This window comes from Melanostigma gelatinosum, assembly GCF_949748355.1.
Source record: "Melanostigma gelatinosum genome assembly, chromosome: 13".
Taxonomy (NCBI): domain Eukaryota; kingdom Metazoa; phylum Chordata; class Actinopteri; order Perciformes; family Zoarcidae; genus Melanostigma; species Melanostigma gelatinosum.
Genome location: NC_136646.1, coordinates 12,120,893 through 12,136,913, shown reverse-complemented (window position 1 = coordinate 12,136,913; position 16,021 = coordinate 12,120,893). Strand labels below are relative to the sequence as shown.

General features: G+C 46.9%; 2 protein-coding genes across 2 annotated transcripts; both read right to left on the bottom strand.

The window, feature by feature from the left end:
- Positions 1-4,019: 4,019 nt before the first annotated feature.
- On the bottom strand, positions 4,020-6,790 carry LOC306787111 (frizzled-2-like). Its single transcript, XM_079282147.1, has one exon. The coding sequence runs from the start codon at positions 6,637-6,639 to the stop codon at positions 5,011-5,013; it is 1,629 nt and encodes a 542-aa protein (XP_079138273.1). The 5' UTR covers positions 6,640-6,790; the 3' UTR covers positions 4,020-5,010.
- A 6,144-nt stretch (positions 6,791-12,934) lies between these two features.
- ccdc43 (coiled-coil domain containing 43) lies at positions 12,935-15,760 on the bottom strand. Its single transcript, XM_079281478.1, has 5 exons — positions 15,583-15,760; positions 14,782-14,872; positions 14,026-14,161; positions 13,816-13,862; positions 12,935-13,626 (listed from the first exon to the last, which is right to left on the bottom strand). Exons 1-5 carry the CDS (start codon positions 15,754-15,756, stop codon positions 13,439-13,441), a joined length of 636 nt encoding a protein of 211 aa, XP_079137604.1. The 5' UTR covers positions 15,757-15,760; the 3' UTR covers positions 12,935-13,438.
- Positions 15,761-16,021: the final 261 nt, after the last annotated feature.

The window sequence follows — 16,021 nt, the reverse complement described above, 5'->3', positions numbered from 1 at the left end:
AGAATGCTGCAGCTTGTGTACTAACAAGAACTAAGAGGAGAGATCATATTACTCCTGTATTAGCTTCTCTGCACTGGCTCCCTGTAAAATCTAGAATAGAATTTAAAATCCTTTTACTTACCTACAAAGCCAGAATTGGTCAGGCTCCATCATATCTTAAAGATCTTATAGTACCATACTGCCCTACTAGAGAGCTGCGATCCAGTGATTCAGGGTTACTTGTGGTTCCTAGAGTCTTAAAAAGTAGGATGGGAGCCAGAGCCTTCAGTTATCAAGCTCCTCTTCTGTGGAACCAGCTTCCCGTTTCAGTCCGGGGGGCAGACACACTCACCACATTTAAGAGTAGGCTTAAGACTTTCCTCTTTGATAGTGCTTATAGTTAGGGCTGGCTCTGGCTTGCCTTGGACCGGCCCATGGACAAACTGGTATAGGCAAAAACTACAGGGGGACTTCCTACACTGAGCACCTCTCTCCTCCTCTTCTTCACCTCCGTCTGTATGCATTGATGTTCCATTAATGCTCATTACTAACTTTACTTCTTCCCCGGAGTATTTGTGCTTTCTCGCCTCACAGGATGACTGCAGTTTTATCTGGACACTGGTTCTTCAACCAGCCATGGCCCTGCTGACACCTACTACGATCTTCATGATTAACATTATTAATCCTATTACCGATACCATTAATGCACAGTACTGAGTTTGTCTCTTCCCCGGAGTCCTTGTGCTTCCTCTCCTCACAGGTTTCCATGGAGCATGGTTTCATCTGGACCCTGGTCCTTCCTCCTACCATGGCCCTGCTGACTCCAACTGCTAATATCACTTTTATTATTACTCACATTACTATTTCATACTACCGATACCATTAATGCACATTATTGACCTGCTTCTTCACCAGAGTCTCTGTGCTTTCTCGCCTCACAGGTTCCTGTGTATCCGGGTTTACCTGGACCAGGTGTTGCCTCCTGTCGTGGTTGTGTCATACATTGAATGTGCTGTAATTACATTGAATGTGTTGTAATTCACTATCCTGTTCTACACATGACATCATTGCACTTCTGTCCATCCGGGGAGAGGGATCCCTCCTCTATTGCTCTCCCACAGGTTTCTTCCTCTTTCCTCCCTGTTAAAGGGGTTTTTGGGGAGTTTTTCCTGTTCTGATGTGAGGGTCCCGGGACAAGAGGATGTCAAACGTGTACATATTGTAAAGCCCTCTGAGGCAAATTTGTAATTTGTGATTTTGGGCTATACAAAAATAAATTGAATTGTGTTTAGCTGGACATCTTGTAAAGGCATGATGCAAGCCTTAAAGAGACCAGGAGGACGAGGCACCATGATATTAAAACAAAAATAAAATCCTTCAGATTTAGTGTTTTTGTGAAAAAATATGGCTCTGAATTCAACAAGTAAAGTTAAAAAGAAAAGGGGATTTTAGTGGACGCACGATACATGGAGGGAAGCAGGAGGACACCTCCTCATGGTGACTGTGAGGACCAGCACTTGTGCATGGCTGGAGGCCCCCTGGAGACCCCCCCCCCCCCCCCCCGCCCCCCGAATCAAAGTCAGAGACCGAAATGCACATTTAAACCTTCGGCCTCCTGCCAACTTGTTACACTCCATCCCACTCGCAGTGGCCACCTCTCAGGGCAACGATAGGAGGAGACAGAACATATTGCACTTCCTGTTGAGATTTCGAGGGGGAGCGATAGAGTGCGTGCTCTGGAAAATCTCAGCTGCTCTCCTGTGGTTAGGATAATGTATGACTGAAACTAATCCAGTGTTCGCCTTCAGAGTTCTTCTTGAGTCCGTGCCAAGATTTGATTCGAACCAGACTTACTTTATGTCTGGCTCGCTTTTTCTTTCCTTTTTTCCTTATTTCTTTACCTCATTCCTGATTTCCTTTGTCCGTTTGCGAGCCCTTTCATAGGCCTGATGTAATTCTTATCCAGAAGAAACAAGAAGTTCATGGTACCTTCACACAAACTTAAAACAATAGTTTCACAGCAGCAGGGAGAACACTGGCGCTTGTGACTTAACAACATGATCCTCTTCTGACATGCCAAGGCCCTTCCTCCCTGCAGGAGCGACATCATAATATCAACTCCACGAGCATTCTTCCTGTCTTACGCCCCCCCCCCCCCCCCCTGATCCTCAGCTTGTCCCTTCTTGCCTTCGAGCAAGCAGGAAACGGCTCCATGCAAGATTTAAGATGTGAGATCAACAACAGGGGAGACGGCTGCCACTGAAAAACTGGGCACCGACATTAAAGACAGGCACCAGGCATCTAGTACTCTAGACAGGCACCACCTCCTTGCACAGTTCAGTTTCATACTGTTTTGTTTTTTTTCATCTCTGCCACCAGGTAAAGTCTGTAAAAAAAAAACCTTTTCCACAACACACGTCAAGGTTTTCTGTGAGAAAATTACTTCGTGAAAAGCTCTGTTTTTCCTGGCAAGAGTTGAATGCAGAGCATCTGATTCCACTTAGTTTCAAAGGTCTGAGTCCAAGGTTTCAAGCGAAATATTCACAAAAATCACACACACACACACACACACCCACGTCTCCTCATTTGGATTCTCCTTCTCTTTTCTTTTTGTTGTTTCCCTCCCTTGGAGAAAGACAAAAGCAACCGAATAAAACCAAATTTTCCATCACGCTCTCCCACCCCTCCCCCACCCCCCACCCCATCCAAAAAAAACCACCTAAAAACCATCTCCCTCAAAAAAAACCACCTAATAACCATCTCCCTCTCTCTACCGCCGGCACCCCCCCCCCCCAAGCCGCTTGACTTCATCCTCTCGCTCTTCACTGGTCTCTCCGCTCCGGTGCAAAGCCAAACAAGCCAGCCATTAAGCTGAGTTAAGCGCAGGAAGTGGGCCTTCGGGCCAGGCGGCACTGTTTACAAGGAGCTAGTCAGGTTTCGGCGGCGCTTTGAAGTGAGCAGCACACAGGAGACTGTCTGTCACCAGGCGAAGGCCCAGCGCCCCAATCATCTGAGCAGAGGGAGAGAGAGGGGAGGAGGGTGGAGGCAGAGGGGGTGTAAGAGGGAAGATTTATGGGTTTTTTTTCTCTCTCCCTACCCTCTTCTCAGAGTGTCAGCTTCCAGCTCTTACCTGTCTGTTATTACGTTTCTTCATTCAACCCCAGATAGGCTACAATAAAGACAAACAGCAACTTGTCCAAGAGGCCACGAGCTGCGCTGACAGTCCGGCTAGCTGCCACGTGTTCATGTCAGTAATTACTAGTAACCTAGAGAGATGCAGCCTAATATAGTGATTATGCCGCCCCCCCCCCCCCGTAAAGCGCTGCAGTAACAATAGGAATGCACAGCACTGTGCTGTATGTGCATGCGATCCTCTCCAGCCCCGAAGCATTCGCTCAGAGGCAAGAGGATCAACTTTCTCCAACACACCCATCTGCTTCATGACATCACCGCAGATAAAGGTTCAGTTTCAGCCATGCGTGTTCCTCGGGTGGGGGGGAGGGGGAGGGGGGGGGGGGGCACTCCAACAACTTGGCAGCACTGCACCGACTAGTAAGCAACATACGGCAAAAAAAAAAAACCATGAACACCCTGGTTCCTCCCTTCGCTAAAGACATTTTTCACAATTATGCAACAGCGCGTACCTCCTCGGCGACAGACGACTCCTGTTGGTTTAACCCGAGGCCCTCTCCAACAACAGGCTCATAAAAAAGGGGCTCTTGTTTTGTTTGGCACTCGGAGGCGATGTTGGTGGACATGTGTGAGGAAGCATTCTTACAGGTTGCCACCGGTTTCTTCCAGTCACAAGACACTTGGACGTGACATATTTCAGAATGTATTGGAACACATAACGGGAGAGATGTGTGCGATTGTCTGGGTATGAAACTCAGGCCTCGTATTTCGGAGAGGGTTACAGTCTGATTCCATTGGGAACGACAATGATTTATATTACTGCCAGTCTGAGGCAACAGATGTCCAGGTGCGACAAGACCCCTCAACCCCCCCCCCCCCCAGAGAAAACAGCATGGTTGTTCTGTTATCAAAGAAAGTAACACGATATTATTTAATCAGTAAAGAATACTCAACATAAGGAAGGGAAACAGTAAAGAAATACGCAGTTTCTCCCATTGAACAAGGACATTAAAATCAAAGCATTTGAGTAGATTACATTACAGTCATTTAGCAGACGCTTTTATCCAAATGGACTTACAATTCAGAGTCTATCACATTTATACACCGTAGGCACAGCTACAGGAGCGATTTTGGGGTTAAGTGTCTTGCTCAAGGACACATCGACATGCGACTGGCAGAGCCGGAGCCGGGGTTTGAACACCGACCCTCTGATTGAAAGACGGCCCTGCTATCCACTTATATCTGCACATTCTGCTGAGTCGCAGCACATGTTGTTGTTTTTACAGTGGGCTAAAACAAAAAAAGCTTCTGAAAAAGACTGAAATGTTCTTTTAATCCATAAAAACAACGTAATTCAAAACCAGAAATTATATATTTTTAAAAGGAGCATGTCTAGATCTACAGTATGTGGCATTCTTACAGTGCAACAATTAAAGTACACTGGCAGACAAGGAGAAGTGTGTACTTTCTATAAATACAAAATATATAATTTCATGTTTTTACAAATTTACAATTTCATTGAAGTAGATATGAAACGTTTACAGGGGAGAATAAACCGCCGCTCTTGCACCGCTCATTTCTCTTGAGTTTTCCTCGGATCATCACTCAACGTGAGCTCGAGGTGGCTTTATTCAGAGAAGGGGGGGGGGGGGGGGAGCATTTCAGCACATGGCATCCATAGCCATGCTTGTTATTTGTTCAGACAGTCCGGCTCAGTCCTTGTTTATCCAGCTTGCCCTTTTGTCAAACCCTGACCCCACAGTTTGGCATGCATGCGTGGCTGTGAAGCCGAGGCGAACACAAACGCTGGGAGAACCTGTGGCGACTCGCCGCGCTTCCTACCGATCACATGACAAAAACAGGTAACACGTCCCAGCAACATTCGGATGTCCCTTCGTTCTACACGGTGGTCTCTCCTTGTTTCCCATTTGTCAGCCTCGTGTAAAACTTATGCCAGGACTGTAGAGTCTTTCCAGACCAGATCCAGAACCCAGAGGTGATACCCACTATCAGTGTCATGAGGTACTTTATCATGTAGACGGTGAAGTCTGGGGTCATGCGGGGCCCCGTCTGCGCAGGGCATGGGATGGCCAGGCCCCTGCAGTTGTGGCTGACCCAGCTGCGCTCCCAGTGGGGGCGGAAGGCCTGCTCGTAGAAGACGCAGGCGATGACGATGGTGGCAGGCACGGTGTAGAGCACGCTGAACACCCCGATCCGCACCATCAGCCGCTCCAGCTTCTCCGTCTTGGTGCCGTCGTGCTTCATGATGGTGCGGATTCGGAACAGCGACACGAAGCCGGCCAGCAGGAAGGAGGTGCCGATGAAGAGGTAGATGAAGAGAGGGGCCAGCACGAAGCCCCGCAGGGGGTCCAGGCTGCTCAGGCTGACGAAGCAGACGCCGCTGAGCACGTCGCCCTCGATCTGCCCGATGGCAAGGATGCTGATGGTCTTGGCGGCCGGCACCGCCCAGGCCGCCAGGTGGAAGTACTGCGAGTGCGCCTCGATGGCCTCGTGGCCCCACTTCATGCCTGCGGCCAGGAACCAGGTGAGGGACAGGATGACCCACCAGATGGAGCTGGCCATGCTGAAGAAGTAGAGCATCATGAAGAGGATGGTGCAGCCCTCCTTCTTGGTGCCCTGGACGATGGTCTTGTAGCGGTCGGGGCTGAAGCTGTCGTTGCACACCACTTTGTCCCCCAGGAAGTAGCCGGCTATGTAGGCTACAGAGACCATGGTGTAGCAGCCGGACAGGAAGATGATAGGTCGCTCAGGGTACCTGAAGCGCTGCATGTCAACCAAATAGGTGGTCACCGTGAACAAGGTGGATGCGCAGCAAAGCACGGACCAGACCAGGATCCATATGCGGGAGAAGCGGATCTCCTCGTCGCTGAAGAACATGTATCCACCGCTCCTTGACGGCTCACACGGAGCCGCACAGTCCTTCACCTCCAGGAACTTGTAATTCAAATACGGGGGCACTTTGAGCACGGGCGGGCAACGGAAAGGCCTCCCGTGCGCGGGGACGTCGGTGAGGTCGTGGGTGCCCGGGACCGGGATGATGGGCGGGACGGTGGCGGCGTTGGAATCGTTTTGACCCACACAGATCTGTCCGTCCCCGAGCACCGGGAAGTTCTCGCAGCGCAGGCGGTCCGGCCACTGGAAGCCGAACTTGTTCATGAGAGCCTCGCAGCCCTGCTTGGCTCGCTCGCAGATCGACCTGCAGGGAGGGATGGCCTTCTCCAGGACCGTGCACACGGGCGCGTACATGGAGCACAGGAAGAATTTCAACTCCGGCGAGCACTGCACCTTCACGAGAGGGTAGAACTGGTGCACCTCGAGCCCCGCGTCCTCCTGGTTGTAATGGCCCACCAGATTGGGCATGATGGTCTGGTTGTAGGCTATGTCCGTGCACAGAGGTATGGAAATCGGCTGACAGAACCCGTGCTCCGGGACCACTATTCCGTTGTCCCCTTGATACTGGGCTGATAGCAGCAGCGGCAGCAGGAGGGCAACAGACCAAGAAATCATCTTCCCCAAGTTTAACACAGCAACTTCTTCAGTCCGATCTAACTTGCAGTAAAAACTTGCTCAGTGTGTATCATCAGTTCTGCAAGTAGTTCTTCAGAGAGAGTAACTTACTACGGTGGAAAAACCGGAGGTGAAGACCGGACCGCTGCTCCCTGGTCTCCGCAAAGGACTGCTGGCTGACTTTTTTTCTTTTCTACAACTCCGAGTTCCACAACACATCAAGGCGGCAACAATAAGAAACACAACTTCCGGTTATGGCTTTCAAAATAAAACCATATATGACGAATTTGACATGTTTGTAGATTGTTTTTGACAAGAAAAATGAATAATATTTATTTATTTCGTCATCAAGATAAACGTATGTATGTAAGTTACTACTACTACTACAAATAACAATGGTCTAGTCATATGATATCAAATGCATCCATCAACACAGTACATGTTTTATTGTAATACAGGACAAATTATACAGATCATCATAATCATATTTATTGGTGGACAGCATCGATATTATGACATTTTAAAGGCAATTGTCGTATTAAGTTTAATACATATAACACTTTAGCAGAGCGCTTTATTTTATTCTGAAGGTAATGTGGCTCATATGTTTGGTAACATTTTCTAACTTTGCTCCACAGCTGAATTGCTTATAAAGTCTGTGGGGCCCGACTAGACGTCCCAAATGCAGAAGGTAGACTTCCCCACCTAGCGTACTTCAACGTCCATGTCATGTTCATATCCCGTTAAAAAAATGTAACAATCCAGTAATCAATCAATCGTATGTATGTAACAATTTAGTGCTAGTAATTAGTGAAAATGTATTTAGTAAAAATACATTTCATTTGCGCTGAATCTGCTTCAGTTAAACTGAAGTGGAAAAAAACTATACAGAACTGAATTGAACAAAGTATACGTCAAATACTGTAAATAGTGCATTTATTACGCATTGTAATTTAAAAAAAATGCTATATATGTATATTTATATACATATATAGTTCTTATTATACTTGATTCTGTCTAAAATCTTCTCCTGCCTCAAATGCATAGGCCACAGGTGGTCTTATATATATATTTATATAAGACCACCTGTGCTACTGGCCCATGGGGGGAGGGTGGTGACACCGCACGTTGCTATGCGCTTGTATCTCCTACTTGATGTTAATTGGGTGAAAATAGAATTGGTCGCGCTCAGCCAAGCTCAGCTCAGGTTGTGCGCGAGGCCTCTGGTTTCGAGCTCGAGGGACGCACGAGAGTTCTTGCCGATAATGTACGGACCGCAAAGAACCCTGTTGAACTCCAGACAGGACCTCACTTAACGTACTCAGGTAGGTTAATCCTGTATTCTAACTCCGCTAACTCGGTTTCTTTAGACCGAGTTAACCACATTTGACTAGCAGGGAAGCAGTTGTGATTGCTGGCGAACGTTTAGTCAGAATTAGCCGTGTGACTGAGAGCTTGCTAACTAGTGTTAGCTGTTAGTGCTAACGTTAGCTAAGCTAATAGCGAAGTTGACATCCTTTCTGTCAGATAGCCGTTAGCTAACACTTTCTATGTTATCTCAAGCTTTTGTCGCACATAATCACACCAGACGTTAACATTGAGTTTCTTGTGCTTTGCCAGACCAGTGACGGAGTAAAGAATCGGTCCAAGTTCAAGGGAGATCAGGATGGCTTTTGACGGCCATCAGAGCACATTTGCTCATTCACTGTTTCCCTCATACCAACGCCAGGTAAGATGTCATTTTAGCTTCATAAAGCTATGGGATTTATTTTTTGTGTCACGGCATATTTGCTATACCCATACACATGTGTTAGCGGTTTATTATGAGGTTATTAACTACTAGACTACTGATAAATCATACATTATATCCTTGGACAGAAGATCAGGTCCTTGATCTCTTATTATAATTTTTTGTTTGAAATATTTTGTCTTAGTTCATAGCAGAAACACAAAGTTACGTAGTGTTGCATTGTTTATGATTATTGTCTGAAGCTTTTCTAGATTAATCACATGACCTGTGAAATATTGAAAAATATGGAAAACTTCCCATGTGATACCTTGAACGTTGCTTGTTATGTCTGAGCAAATCTGCCATTTATTAATCTATTAATTTCAGCGTTAACTGTCTCGTTTTTGTTGGTTTATCGAGTCTCAGCAGCATTGTAAATCATTTTAAAGCTTCTTTAAATTTCCATCAATCTGCTCTGTGTGAGGGAGAGAAATACAGTGGTCAGGTTATTTTCCTTCTCTTTTTCAGGTGAGCTTCAGATCGATTAACCGTCGCTACTCTCTCTTTCAGACCAGTGTAAACAATGGCAGCGTTGCGTTGCCCTTCGTTGCCGTCCCTCGTGTCTCCCAACAGGAGCAGAACGCAGCGCCCTACCTGCCCTGGTCTCACACAGATCACGATGATCCCTACGGCTTTATCAACTGTGCCCAGAGCAACATTATAATCAGGTACTCAGTCCTAACTATGTCCGAGTTAACGATCACACTGCTATTCCTCCTAATCGCAACAGGTTTTGGGATTTTATTCTGTTGTTCAGAGGTAGTTAAATGTACTGGGTGGGTGTGTTATTATGGAAGAAGAACACATTCTCAGCCATAAAGAAAACATGGAGTGCAATTTCTAGAGATATGTTGTGTTTTCCTTGCAGGAAACCCACTGAGAGTGCTGACTGTGAAGGGGAGCCAGATCTACAGGGTCTAGTGTCCAGTATTTTGGATGAAGCAGATTCACAGGACAGCTACTACAGTGAAGGGTATGTCATGGTGTAAGGTCTTCACATTGTAGGGTTGGGCTTTTAATTAAAACAAATATCTATATATTTAATAAATGCTGTAGACATTTTATAAACTCTGACATTAAAGGGAGTTCTTTACACTACTTTTAGGAACCTACCAACATGTAACCCCATCTGGTCTCCGAAGACATTGAGAGAAGAGCTGCTCCACTATTTTCAATCCGAGGCTAAAACGCAGCATCACCCGACCTTCCCTCCAAACTACGTGTCGCGTGAGACGTTAAGTAAAGCACAGGGACAGCCAGACGTCAAAGAGTTTCACCAGCAGTCCAACGGCCTTTCCATCAATCAGCTGTGGCGTTTGAATTTGCCCAACGGAGACCAGGACGGCTACGCCCTCCGTCCTCAGAAGCCGCCACCGGGTCTGTCAATGCCCAACGCCGGAAACACCTATTCGCCTCAGGCGCCGCGACGCAGGTACGACAACATGCCAGCAGACAGAGACAGGGGGAGCAGTCAGCCCGTTAATAATTTACCTGACCTCGGTAACATCTTTAGACCTCAAAGCGAAATGAACAGCCCGCGCTTTCATCCTTATTATGAAGACCAGTACGTCCAGCGCAACGAGCAGTACAACGACAACAACGAGCAGTACAGGCCACAAGACATCAACCAGCTGGTCAGCAGCTTTCAGTCCTTCATGGCCGGTGAGCACGGCGGCTTACGCGGCGGCTTACGCGGCGGAGACTTCCCCAACGTCCACAGGCAGACGGCGGGCAGGCCGCACAAGGACGCCATGTTTGAACAATGGAAGACCGCCGGTCCCGGCGTGTCAGCGCAAAGCACTCCTGCAATGCACACCCAAAAACAGCTGGCGGGAGAATTTGGGATGGAAAGAAAAGGAGGAGCGAGGAGACAAGTGATTCAGCGCGACGCCTTTCAAGACCCGCAAAACGCGGAGTACTACCATTCCCCCAAGCTGTTCACTGCACCTTTACACCTTGCAAATCAATACCAGAGCAACATGACCGTGCACAGAGAGAACGCCTCGCACCCCCTTAACTCGGGCATGAGCCAGTATTCGCAGCATCACATCCAGCAGGGCCTGATGCAGAGCAAGCCCAGGCCACAGGTGCAGAGGGAGAAGAAGAGGATGCACATGTCTGGCTTTCGAGGAGAAGGCTTCTCCGCGAGACCGCCGGCCAACACGAACACAAGCGGCAGGGATAAGAGACAGGTGCTCTCCCAAAACCCGAACCACGACCACCTGGCGAGCATGCAGTCTCACAGATTCGATGGAGAAAACACACAGCCACTCACGCCTTACATGTATGCCGCGAATGACCCCAGGAGGTACTCCAACGCCCCCCCCAACTTCGCTGCGGGCGCCGTAATCTCCGCCAACGAGTCTGCGGTGTTCAACTCCTACGTCGGCGACATGTTGGCCTGCAGAGGAGAGAGCACTTATCACGGCATGGCCTCCGCCGGGACAACGTCCATGGGGATGAATCCAGGAGGAGCGGTGATCCAGCTCTCCTTCCACCTGGACGAGTGCGACGAGCAGTGGAGGGGCTTGGAGAGGGAGAGGAAGAGGGTATGCTTTCCAAATCTGATTTATTTATTTATATATTCATTTCTGTCAGCTTATTAGGTCTTCGGTTCATTATTGAATTTATAAAGTATAAAAAATATATTTTGTAAAAGGTGTTGTGTTCTTACGTCACTTGTTTTTGTTATTTATTATTATTCAAGACAGAGGTCCTCCTAATCAAGATATTTTATGGGAAAAGTGCTCTGGTGACGGCCAACACCAACCTGCCCAAAACTCCCCCGAATCCCACGAGAGTCGACCACCTCCTTGCCAATCAGATGAGGGAGCAAGCGAGGGTGAGACAGCCTCCATTACATTGCTTCCATACCGCCATCTACAGGGGGAGTCTGTCTCAGCACATGTCTTGTTGATGAATGATCTATTTCTGTGCCGTTATTAATAAGCACCGTGTACGTATAATGTCGCACATCTCTAAGACTAAGGAGGGGCGTGATAGCGTTGATTGTGTTGCAGGTGGCCAGCCTTCTGGAAAGAATGGAGAGTCTGTGCAACACTCCCTTCCACGTCAACATCCACACGGCACTGAACAGTCACCACATGGCGCTTTGCGTCAGCCAGGCGAGACGCAAGGAGGAGATGGCCGGCCTGTCCAAACAGCAGCGGCAGAGAGCTCACTTCTCAGAGGACAGAGGTAATCTCGCTCTCGCTCTCTCTCTCGCGCGCGCTGCCGGTTGTGACTCGCATTCTGTTTTCCCGTAGACACGCTGTTGTTGGCCGTCGCACTGAAGGACTTCGCTGCCACCACGAGGAGGGTGCGCACGGCCCTGTGGTGCGCTCTCCACATGACGCTGCCGAAACCCACCGAGAGGCAGGACCGCCGCGCGGACAGGGAGGCCCCTCCCGCTCCGTTTGAGGGTTACTCTTTTGAAGTTGTGATCTAGCAGTGCTACGAGCACGAGCTAAAGGGCTTGATTAAGTTACAACCCTGATTAAGAATGCCCTGATTACACATTTCCTATCGATATATAAAAAACAACTAATGTTACCTGCAACACAGTGATCACTGCAGAATATGAGCTTGATGATGGCTGCAGTTTTTTGGCACCCGGGAGCATCAGTTGGGCTAACTTTTGTTGTGTGGGAATTGCATGAAATGTAATTTGTCCCGCTGCGTCTTCAATTCCGTTTTCATTCAATTAGTGTCCGTTTCAAATGAATGTGCTCCATCACCGTTGTGTTGGGGCACAACAGTGCTCCCCTGGTGCTTGTGTTGAGGCACTATTTATGAGGAAGATTTCAGTGAATTCTCCTGTTTTACTTATTTATTGGAATGTAATCGAACCTCAGTTCTGAGTATTCCCCCCCCTCCCAGCAATAAATAAATCATAAGGGCAGTAGTTTAAAACAAACTTGCTAAATATTCAAAAAAATGTTCCAATTAATTTCGGCAGCTTTGGCTTTTTATTACGTAATCGCAACGTGCTGTAATCAGAAAATAAATGTTATTTATCTGCAATTTGGTGAAGTTTGAGCTCAGACTTCAGGAGGAAGTGTTCCTCCTGTTAAGACTTTGAAGATCCGCTCTCCATCAGTAGCTTAATATTAACCTGCTAAATTATAAAATGTTTTCTCAAATGTTCCAATTAATTTCTGAAAGTTGTTTAGTCTGTTTTATCCTCCATTTGGTAAAAAAAATAAATAGTATCTGTAACAAAATATACTGAAACTTTTAAGAGTTTAGCGTTTTAAACTGAAATGTATTAATCACACTTCCCATCATTTTCAGGTCATCTTATCAAATATTCTCATCATTGTGACAGTTTGTCAGCTTGGGACTAAAGCTTGTATCTGGAGCAGCACTCCTCTGGTCTGTAGACTTATGTGTTAGACTGTGCTTTGTGAGGGCGAGTTGTTCCACGCCCTCATTTTAACGTTCATGCTGTTCTTCTTTGGGTCACTTGTTCTGTAAAAAGGAAACTTTTTAAATAAAGCGATCCAAACGGCTGAAAAACGTTTTTTATTATTCATTTCAAAAGACGACCCTCATGACAAACATGATACATTTGAGGTATAACCTAGCGACCGCTCCTTTGTTTTTATTCTCAATACATAAATGCATAGACGGTAAAAGTAAAACCCAAAGCGTGAAAATGATGACCTCACCTTTAGTTGTGCAGAAGGAAACAGAGGAAATTGGACCGGGTCGCTCTACGCGCATTCCTCCGCTTCTACCTTCACCCATCCAGTTCCAAGCGCACACTTTGATCATTTCAGGGTTAACTGTGTCAAAAGCTTCGCCAAAGCATGCTTCACACGACATCATCATCATATAAACACTGTTAGCTTTGGACCTGCACAATAAGCAGTACATTGCTCTTTACACACATTAAGAGAGAGTAATCAACACAAGAGGGTCTGATGAATGTCAGCGAAAAAAAAGAGGCAATTTCATCTTTGTCGCATAACAAAAAACCTTTTCCACGCACAAAGTGTCCTTCCTCTTCTATCTCTTGCGCTCCCCTTTCTGCGTGCGCTTCTTCTCCTTCTCCTTGCGGTCTTGTTTGGCCAGCTTGTCCTTCTCCCGCTGCATCTTGTCGCCTTCCTTCTTCTTCTGAGAGTCGTCGCGGGCCTGGTCACGCTTCTGCCTCTGTCTGCTCAGCACCTCCTCCACGTTTGTGTTCTTAAACAGGGCTGACGCATTTCAGTCAAGGAGAGCCAAAAAAGCTAATTTATCGGGACTACATTATCACCACTATGGCACGGAGGTGTAAACGACAGGAGCAGTGCGTCATGCATCTGTTGCATTATCCATTCATATTGCAATTCGTGACTGCATTCCATGTGGTTGTATATGAACAGGTTGTTTTTTTTAAAGGATACATTTATCATTCGGAGTGAAGTTCGTTGGCTCCTCTTCTTCAGCTTCAGTGCTTTTTAGTCAAGGAAGGAACTGACACCTTAGGGATCATGTCTGAAGGAAACGTTCACTAGGTGAGACATAAAAACCTGGACGCAGATCAAACTCTCTGCGTGGTCAAAGAAACATTTGTTATAGGAGTTAAACAAGACAGCTTATAAAATAAAGGATATTCCTCTCCGTCCGTTACGTTGGCGTATTGAGCGAGGACGGCTTCTTTCCGTTTCTTCGACTCCTCCGACACCTCCTTCTGCTTCACCACAATCTGAGCTTGTTTTTCGATCATGCTGGCGATGGCCTGGACCTCGGCTGCAGGAGAGAGAGGAGACAGACCGTAAATAAACAACAACAACAAAAAGATACCTGCTTTTCCCTGTCAATATGATGGCACATGAACAGAAGGAGCCGCTGGGGCGTCCTTATGTACACAGTAAACAATCTCTTTCCAGTAATAACGCTGACAAAACAAACTTAGTGGAAACTACTTTTTGGCATCAGATCACAAAAAAATGATACAGTCTCAGGAACTGGTTTTTTTCATAGGAAATGTTTCTCTCTGTGAGACCAACGCGTCTTTGTGCACTCTGCTCCAGACTCAGCGAAGGATTTGAATCCCTCTGTGTGTTTAACTGCTATTGACGAAGGACTCGGTAACCAGCTGTCTTCGCTCTGTTTAGTCGAGATTTAAGAGAGCTGGCGAGCCTCCTGCCTTTATTTTGGACTTTCGGCATTTTTTTTTTTTTTTAGATGAATTCTCAAATATTACTCTACAGCTGTCTGTGCCAGTTTGGACCGCACTGTTGCCAGATTGTCTTACGTTATGATCACATCTTCAGTAATTTACGGTTGCATTATTATAAACTGCACTGTATGAAACCTTATGCTTGAATGAGATTGGGAATGTGGATAAATCAAAGACGCATACATACCATCTTCATCACTTTTGGCTGCTGATCTGTTGCGCCAATCTGTCCACTGCTTGATGATCTGTTTGCAGACATCTTCCGCGTTGTCCTCCTCCTGCATACAGAAGACCAAGAACAGTTTTAGTACCAACAGCTCATTGCATACACTCAGCAGAAGCAGACTCATCCAACAAGGCTGCTCGTGGCCAAGCGTCAAACTCAACACAGCCCGTTATTGAGGTAGTGTGAGGTGACAGCAGCACCCATTGACTCCATTCACAGCCAGCACATGACTCATATAGTGGTGCTGGGATCCCATATCTGGGTTATCTTACAAAGGTTGAGACAGAGGCGGCATTTAGCATGGCTGCCAACACAGCATAAGGATCTATAAATAACACATAGTAGTCGTTTACATTATGTGAACTCTGAGAACCGCTGGTAGACTTGTTGACAGTAAGCCAAAGCTCGCCACACATACACGTATACGGTTAATGCATTGTATAACTACACAGGTGTGCACATTGTTAACCAAAACTAGCACTTTTCCAGAGCTGACGTAGTCAAAACATCTTAAGGAACCGTGTCACGTGTTGTTTAATTGGCTTCTACGTGGCAGGAGAGAAGAGTTCACATCACCGCCTGTGGTGTCTGGACCTTAGCTAAAGAAACACCGTCGCGTCTACCGCCGACATTTCGGTCCATAAACAGCAGCTGACATCAGCGCTGTGTCTTGGCACCGCCCGGGCAGACGAGACGGACAGCAACAAATGAGAGAGCGCAGCCTCGCTGTGCCGAGCGGGACACGCCGCTTTGAATATTCACCACAAATGCGGATAGGATTCCTTGAAGCGCGTCTTCCTTCTCCTCGTCACTCTCCTCTTCTTGCAGGACCCCTAAAATGTACACCCCGTACACCTCGCGGTCCACTTCTAGCGAGTCTAGCCGATCGTTTAGCCATCTTTCAAACTCCCCGGTGTTTGACACGGGCGCAGCCATCTTGGCCCTCTGGGGTCTTTCGGCGGTGCAGGGCTGTCCTTTCCTATTGCCTGTCGAAAACTGCAGGCGTTTGATAATTCAGCTGTTTTTCTTACAAACGAAAAATTTGTAGTTCCTTATTTTGTTATCATCTGTGGCTCTCCAGTGTTGGTCAATTATATTTGATCATTTTTAAATAAACTACAGCAGTGTTATAAAAAGTGATAATAATTCATTAAGTTCCCACATTGTTTCCCCCTTATTCATTAACGTCACATCTTGTTCC